The sequence below is a fragment of the Alligator sinensis genome, unplaced genomic scaffold (assembly GCF_000455745.1).
Source record: "Alligator sinensis unplaced genomic scaffold, ASM45574v1 scaffold65_1, whole genome shotgun sequence".
NCBI classification, from domain to species: domain Eukaryota; kingdom Metazoa; phylum Chordata; order Crocodylia; family Alligatoridae; genus Alligator; species Alligator sinensis.
This window is the reverse complement of record NW_005842037.1, coordinates 2,623,027-2,631,485: the sequence shown is the minus strand read 5'-3', so window position 1 is coordinate 2,631,485 and position 8,459 is coordinate 2,623,027. Positions and strand designations below refer to the sequence as shown.

The window sequence follows — 8,459 nt, the reverse complement described above, 5'->3', positions numbered from 1 at the left end:
TATCTGTGTAACAGAATTCTGTTTCTTACAGGTACAGGCTAAATGACAAGAGTTTAGATTTTATATGGTACTAAACAAAACTAGGAGCTAAAGCTGCAAAGAGTGTGGGCCCTAAAACCAAAATGTAGATCTTTTAAGCTCCCTGTCTGCTACCTAATCCCTGAAGTACTGCTTCTGTGTATGCCCAAAAGCACTAGTTTTGACAGACCCAGGAAACTGAGTCTTAGCCCTCTCCAGAGCCATAACTACATATCCATATACCCATTTAGGCTCAGAGACTTGATAGAGTGCACATTCATATCACATTTAGCAGACTGGCTCTGTACTAAATACAGCTGTGCAGCCACTTTGGAGGGCAGCAGTAGGGGATAAGGGATGCCTCTGCTCCACCCATTTTAGCTAGGTAAAGAATGATGTGGGCAAGCTTTGGATCTGAATCCTCTTAAGAGGAAAGTGAGTGTCAAAGCACAGTAATATATACACAATCTAGAGTGGAAGGGCACTCAACCACCTTGTTGAAACTACTGTACTTTGCATGGAGGAGACTCATTAGGCCCCAGAGACAGAGGTGGGCCAAGTCCCTGCTCCAAGGACTATAGGCCAGTCTTTCCCCTTCTACCTAATGCATGCAGTTGACTAGAAAGCCAAATTCATCATGGAAGAGCAAGTATGAAGTATTCTGCATGAAGTAAAAGTTTCAACTGAGGAATAACTTTACCAGAAATAGCCTGTAACCTGGTGATTATGGCTGAACAGTAAGACTAAAACTCTCTCACAATTTGTGGGAGCGCTTTAAAGTACAGGGTTTACGAGCCTACCTTCAAGAGATGATTTCAGATGCTGAGAGTCCCAGCTGAAGGGAGATGCATCCCAGCAGCATTAAGTCAGTGATTCCCAAATGGAAATGTGCATTAAAAAATGATACTCTATCAGCATTAGATACAGACCACTGAATCATGTCATCTGGCCAGTGGGGTTTCTTGTGGGTCCAGAAATGTGGCAGTGGGGGAACTGGTTACAAATACTGCTACTGTTCTCCTGCCACCAAATTTCCAAGCACTGCATGGCTAGATTGGGCTGGCTCAACACTGTGGATTCAACTACAGGAGGCATTCTGCACTGTATTTAGTTAGGTCACCCATGTGAAACAATCAGGCTTCAACAGATTACCCCATGCACTGGTAGAGGCTGGGGTTGAATGGATGGGCAGCAGCTCTGCAGAAGGTAGCCTGGGGGCTACAGTGGAAAATAAGCTGAATATGAGCCAACAGTGTGGCTGTGTTGCCAAGAAGGTTAATGACATGCTGGGCTGAATTGGTAGGAGTGTTGCCAGCAGGTCAAAGGAAGTGATTATTCCCTTCTATCAAGCACAGGTGAGGCCACTTCTGGTGTACTGTGTTCAGTTGTGGGTTCCAGAACTGTCCAGAGAACAGAAAGGATGAGGACAAATTGGAGAGTACAGTGGAGGGGCAATGAAAATGGTGAGGGGGCTGGGGCATATGGCTTATGAAGAGAGGCTGAGGGAGAAATTTAAGCTTTGCTGCAATTGCTGGGCTTATTTAGTCTAGAAAAGAGAAGACAGCAAGGGCGGGGGGGTTAACAGCAGCCTTCAACTGCCTGAAGGGTGGATCCACAGAAGATGGAGCTAGACTGTTCTCAGTGATGGCAGATAACAGAACAAGGAGCAATGATCTCAAGTTGCAGCAAGGGAAGTTTAGGCTAGATATTAGAAAAAAACCTCTCTCACTAGGAAGGTGGTGAAGCACTGGAACAGATTACCCAGAGTAGTTGTGGACTCTCCATCCTTGGAGGCTTTTAAGACCCAGCTAGGCAAAGCCTTGGCTGGGATGATCTAGTTGGGGATGGTTCTACTTTGAGCAGGGTGAGGGGGTCAGACTCGATGATCTATTGAGGTCCCTTCTGACCCTAACATCTATGAATCACTCAAGCCCTACAACGGTGGCTACACTGCTTCCAGTTTAAGAACCAGCCTACTAAGTTTTTACATGGGGGCTTTAATTAGAACAGCTCCCAGAGCCACTCTAATTAAAGTGCCTGCAGCATCTTGTGTATCAGCATCCCCACACTTTAAAATGGTGGTGGAGGCATGCCAATTAGCATGTTCCAGCAGATTCAATTAATTACAGTGCATCGAAGCAGCCTTCCTGTACATTTACAGGCACCCCTAGAGCACAGTTAATTTTCTGTATAAACAGCCAGTGAAATCCCTTTGGAAAGGTACTCTTAAGCTACACCCCATTTTAAAACAGGCCTCCAGTTAACCCTTGTTGAAAAATTATGTTCAAACCCAGCCAGAAACAGCTGCAAGATACCTCCCTGCTTAGTTCTTAAATGATAGCTACAGCTTTCTGAGCTGTCTACCTAAGATACAGGACAAGAGAGAAGATTTGTTTTGGTCTTAAAGCAGGACTTCATTAGGCTTTATAAATAATACCAGTGCAACATGTTTTATTTGGTGGACATGAACTGTCAGACCTCTAAAAAATATCTGGTGCTTCAAAGATATTTAACTTCAGTCACTAATGAAAGGATGAGATGTTCATAGGAGATAGGTTTTTTTTGTTTTGTTTTTTAAAGTGCAGCAGTGAACAGGGTTCTTTTGAAGGGCACTTTCTAATCAAAGTACAATTATAGTACAGTAGAATAAAAACAGGAACTAAGTCAGAGGGTGGTACAATCACATGCCACATGGAGAGGAATACAAATAAAGTTGCATTTTAATGATTTAAGAATTATCTTCAGCAGTGTAACAATCACATTTGTGTATCTACTTTGTATAGTGTAATCACTCCAAACAGCAGTTTATCAAATTATTTTAATTTAAACAATTTCTTCTGCCTTTTTTGTAGATGATTCAAGATACACACTATAGGGGACAGCACTAAAACATTTGCTCCCTGAGCTGTATGAAATCAGTTCATCAGCCCTGCAAGCACTTGTTAGGTGTGTTCACTCATGCAAAAGTGGCAATACTGTTAAGTAAGAGATTTGTTTTGCTCCTACCATAATAAAGGAATGCATCTTGCAAGGTTTTATACTACATAGTACCTCTGTTTTAATCAGGCTAGAGCCTGGGAAACAATTGGGTAGTTTAAAATAAAGTCAAGTCACATTTTACTGAAATGAGACTACAATTCAGTAAGGCCTCTTTACTCAACTGTTAGATGGCTCTTGAATAATAAGGTGCAAGTAAAACACAGTTGTGTTCAAACGTTTTAATCAAATGTTACATCTAGAAAGGCCATCACAACTGAAGCCTGCTGTGTTTTAGAATCTGACCCAGCTGTACGTTAAAATTCCTTCACAACAGTTATTTCAACTGATGTTAAACAAAAAAACAGAAGTGAACACTGACCATTTCAGAAGGGTGAAAAATACCAGTAAGAATAAATGCTTCTTGGAAAAGAGCCTGCTATATTAAATTAGAGCAGACACCTTAAAGCTATAATGACAGGGCATCTAATTATTGCTGCCTGTCTTTGACAGTTACTTGGCTTAAGCTATTTGAAGTAAAGGTTTGTTCAGAAGTATTTTCCCCAAAAATGTATACCCTTTTTGGCAACTCGGAAAAGAATTCATTAGTGGAATATGATGATGCGTAGAATTTTTCTATGACAAATCACACTTGCTTTATAGCAGAATTCAAATTGGTATATGGCAGACTCAAGGTAAGCAAAGAAAAGGGTTAGGCAAAGAAGGGAGGGGGGCATGTTGAACATGTTAGATAAGGGTGAAACTTTTCCTCATTTGACTCAGTGCGTGTTCTATGCAATCAGTTTTCAAGTCAATATGGGTAGAACATGCAAACACATATCATTAACCAGTTAAGTTTTCCCTTCCAAACAAGCATACTATAGTTAGAAAACTTAACATTTAGGAACAATTATATTGAGTCGCCCTTTAGTCATAATTACAATAGCTTTTTCTACAGAGAAGAGCTCCTTAAACCAACCAACCCAAAATTAGGCCTTGATTACTACTACATAGTTCAACTTAACAAGCTACAACTCCTGCTGCACAACCTGCAGGCACACTTTAGCAATGTGTCCATTAGCTTTCAGTCACCCTGATTTAAGGACTTGCCTCCATCCCCCGAGTCCTTTCACACCTTACAGCTACCAACCAGAGTATATAGTGAGCTCAACTGAAAAGTAAAACACAAGTCTAAGTGGCAGAACAAAACTGTTTTTAAAGTGAGCCTTTAGTTTATGATTAGGAACATGTCTCAGGACCTCCCATATTAGTAAGGTGAGACAAGGTGTCAGGGACAAAAGTGATAAGCAAGGAGATCTATTTGCAGAAGAGGCCAGAGACTGAAGGACATTTACACAGGATAGATAGGGTAGCAAATGAAGAAGGAAACAACAGGTTGAAAGCCATTGTTTTAGTTGATGAATGGAACACAAAAGTATTCAATTAATTTAATGGAAAAGGATTTGAAGATTATACAGATGGGAACACACCCTTAAAATACTGATCCTACAACTTTAAGATTTTGCAGTAGAAATAAATGTTCAATGCATCACATATCTTCAGATTAGCAATCTCTAAAGTTAAATTTCTCCTTCCAAATCAGAATTTAAATCTCTTCAAACCTGACCAGCATGGCATCATGAAAGTTTACTCCTACTGGAAATTACCTCCCACCCTTATTTGTATGCTACCCTCTACAAAAAGAAGAAGGATGAATAGTAGAGGCTGCATAGACAGTGGCTCAGATGTGTCAACACTGAAATGAAAACAAAAAAGTTAATGCAATTAAACTTATAAAAAAAAAAAAAATCATAGAATGTTTGGGACTATTTGAAATACTTTCTTGGCAAAAGGTTTTAACTGGCAATGTTCCCCCACAAATGGAGCCCGAGTTAAAGATATCTTGGTAACTATATCAAAACCAATGACTTAAAGAAAGGAGAAATTTGCAACAGCTCAATTTGACAATTATTCTTTTTCACACTAAACTACAGTTTACAGCCTAGAGCAGAATAATCTTGGATCCTGTGATATCAAAACAATGCAGTCAGTTGCCAGCAGCTACTCTGAATAACTTCCTTTTCTATGCAGATGAACTCTTTAAAAAGTGTGCTGAATGTTGGTGTTTTTTTAGACTTTAGAAGAGAATTCAATATTCAGCATAAGATAGAGCAATCATCTGTGAGTTTCGTATGAGCAGTCTTTAAAAAGCTGAAAATATCAGTAGGCTGAAGAAACAACTGAATCTCATAAAAGCAGAAAGCTGGACAACCTACCATGGTCAGAAATCTGGCTTGCAGTTCTTTGGTGTAAGTGGCACTTAATGCAGTTTAATAGATAGATAACAGCTCTCAACATAAAAGGAGCTCTCTGTAGGGAAGCACTAAAACTACCTAAAGTGGTCATCTTACTATGATTTCTGATGAGTAAGGCTTTTAGCTATTTGGCTCTCGAGAGAATCAATTTAAAACTACGTTTATGTTGATCAGATCTTTAATCATTTGCAAGACGCTTGGAGGCTGGAGACAGATATGACAGACTATTGTGGTGCCCAATTTATCTTTGTTTTCTAATGTTTATTCCTGTTCCAGTTCTGAAGTTCAGCTGGCTCATTGTGATCAACATACAGGCACTGTTTCAACCCAACACTTCAGGTTAGTCTCAACACTATTTTGTTTTGAAATAGCATGCCAAAAAGCCTATGTTAGAAACTTCTAAAAGCTGTTCCAGTGATCTCTCTCAACTGATTTTATGTTCTGAATGGGAACTATTATAAAATTATATTCTTGTTTGAAAGTTACTAAAGCAGCCCAGTGAGACTGACTAGCCTAGTGTGAAATGGTCTCGGTGATAAAGGTTAATATGTTGCTGATCCTAGTCAGATCCTGTAGTTCTGACTAATGCTTTACATATTATGGAAGTTTGCTCCAGGTTAGCAATGGAAATGAACATTGGAAACCTGTAAGTACACACTTAGGAAAGTCTGTCTAACAGAGTGAATATAGGTAGAGTTCTCTGTGCAATACAGTCTGTCCAGGTTAACCTAATTCAACATGTCATCCATCTTTATTCATACTGAAACAAAATATGAAGTTCAGATTTACAGGTCACAGGTCAAATCCTATCCCTGCAATATTAAAAGATACTTGAAAGACAAGGTGATAATCACGTCTGAGCAAAAGAGATTAGCCATGTCTGAGTTTGGTTATCAAACACACATATTGCACAAGGCAACCAGCTAGAGATAAGGGTTTCCCTTTCCCTCCAAAAACAAGGTCTGAACAACCAGTTGATCAAGCCTTCCAGATGCAAATCAGTGAAGGTTAGAGACAGACCTGCTGCAATCACTGAGGACATGGCCACTGGTAGCCAGCTGTATAAAATGATTAAATGCTGTTAGGAAGACAGCATGGAAAATCTGCGAGCCCGAACAGCATGGTTGTTGAACATCAGACGTGGGTCAAACCTATACCTAAGATAGAGAAAGGCAAAGTGAGCTACCGTTAATCCACATAAACACTGCAAAATTTAACAATGCAGCACTCAATATGGGCATGCAATACAGAACAGAGCCCAAATATTTAAAATGTACTTATGATAACAAACTAAGAACAAATGTTACTGTACAACAACATTACTTGCAGAAGCTGCTCTGAGCCTTTTGGCTAGGAGGATATAAATTAGTAAATAAATAAACAAAAAAATTGCATTCCACACAGAGAATACTTTAGTTAATCACTACAGTAATCTAGAACTATAGAAATAGACAAACCACTTTAGAGAAATAACGTAGTGGCACTTCTAGCTAACACTAATGATTTTAGAACCTCTGCAGTAGCATCAAGTGTGTCAGAAGGGTCCAGGAGCTACATTTTCAATGGTTTTGCTGTAGTTAAAGCAAGAGATCATACAGGGGGTCAGCCTCAAGTTATACTGAAACTATGCTTTCACCTTTAAGTACTGTGAAAGTTCAAGAAAAAAGTGGATTTCTTCAGCTCAAAAGCAAAGCAACAGTTAACTAGAGTAGACAAATGATTTGTTTACAAGAGGGTTTGCTGCATGATTAAGCTTAAACTATAGTTTATCATTATTACTTGTCTTGATTAGTTAAGGCTTAGATATAAAGTACAGAGATATGTTTTAATAGCTATTCAATTAGAAAAATCCTTGCATACAGTAATGAATAGCCAGAAATCTTTAAGCCAGGGGTGTTAACTTCATCTGGCCCTGCAGGCCAGAGAGCAGTGTGGCAGACTGTCCACAGAGTGGATTGGGCCCAGGAACCCATTCCATCTCTTCTTCCCCCAGCATACCTGATCTGGTGGCTGTTCAGCCAGTCTAGGACTTGCACCACATGCAGTGCAGATCCTGGATTGTCTGGAACAGGTGCAGTGTGTGAAACAGTCCAGCTGGAGTAGCTGTAGCTGCACTGTGCTGCATGCAGTGGCTACCCTGTGGCAACTCCAGGACTGTGTTGAATACAGCAACCTTGCTGCAAGTGGCATGGATCTCAGACTGGCTGTAGTGGGCACTGTGTGCAGCACATGTCCCAAAGTGGGCACTGTGTGGCCAGGGTAGACACCACATGCAGCGCAGCTGCCACTCTGGCCAGACAGTGCCACAGATCGTGCCCATTCTGGCCACTCTAGGATCCATGCTACACACAGCACAGGTCCCAGACCAGCTGGAACAGCTGCTGAATCTGGTATGTTTTCAATGGACCAGATACAGACCAGCCCTATGCCACAGGCGCATGCTGCGCCTCACGTGGCTTTGACCAGATTGAGGGACAGCACCAGGATCCAGGTGGGGGCTCTACAGGTCATATGTTTGACACGCCGCTTAATGCTGACAATGGCTGACTGAATTACATTAAAGTATTATTAGCATTTTTACTGAGCTTGTATTTGATAGGTTTTTATATTTAACAGACACCACATACTGTTTATTTATCTATCTTCAGCCTTAACAATTTTAAGGTTACATTTTAAACTTAAATTGATAGACTAAAAATGTAGATGGATTGTCCAAGACAAAGACAAGAGAGGCCATTTTCATAATTTTGTTTGGAAGGTATGCACTGGAGTTTTCATTTAGGCAAATTTTTCAGACCAAGTACCCACATTGCTAGATAATCTCTATGAATTTAAGTATTTATGGCAGCATCAACTAGCTCTCCAAGGTAAAGGTTTCTTTTTTCCTTAATGAAAGTTTGTAGATGGATTGTCCAAGACAAAGACAAGAGAGGCCATTTTCATAATTTTGTTTGGAAGGTATGCACTGGAGTTTTCATTTAGGCAAATTTTTCAGACCAAGTACCCACATTGCTAGATAATCTCTATGAATTTAAGTATTTATGGCAGCATCAACTAGCTCTCCAAGGTAAAGGTTTCTTTTTTCCTTAATGAAAGTTAAAAATAGAATTAATCTCATAGGCAGAGCTACATGTCAAAGGAACTAATTTT

At 40.0% G+C, this 8,459-nt stretch overlaps 1 protein-coding gene across 1 annotated transcript in view; it reads right to left on the bottom strand.

The window, feature by feature from the left end:
• Positions 1–2,452: 2,452 nt before the first annotated feature.
• Positions 2,453–8,459, bottom strand: part of GNS (glucosamine (N-acetyl)-6-sulfatase) — a 29,059-nt gene continuing 23,052 nt past the window's right edge. Inside the window, 1 exon segment of the mRNA XM_006022479.3 lies at positions 2,453–6,466. Within this exon segment, the coding sequence (XP_006022541.1) occupies positions 6,391–6,466 (76 nt within the window). The 3' untranslated portion in view covers positions 2,453–6,390.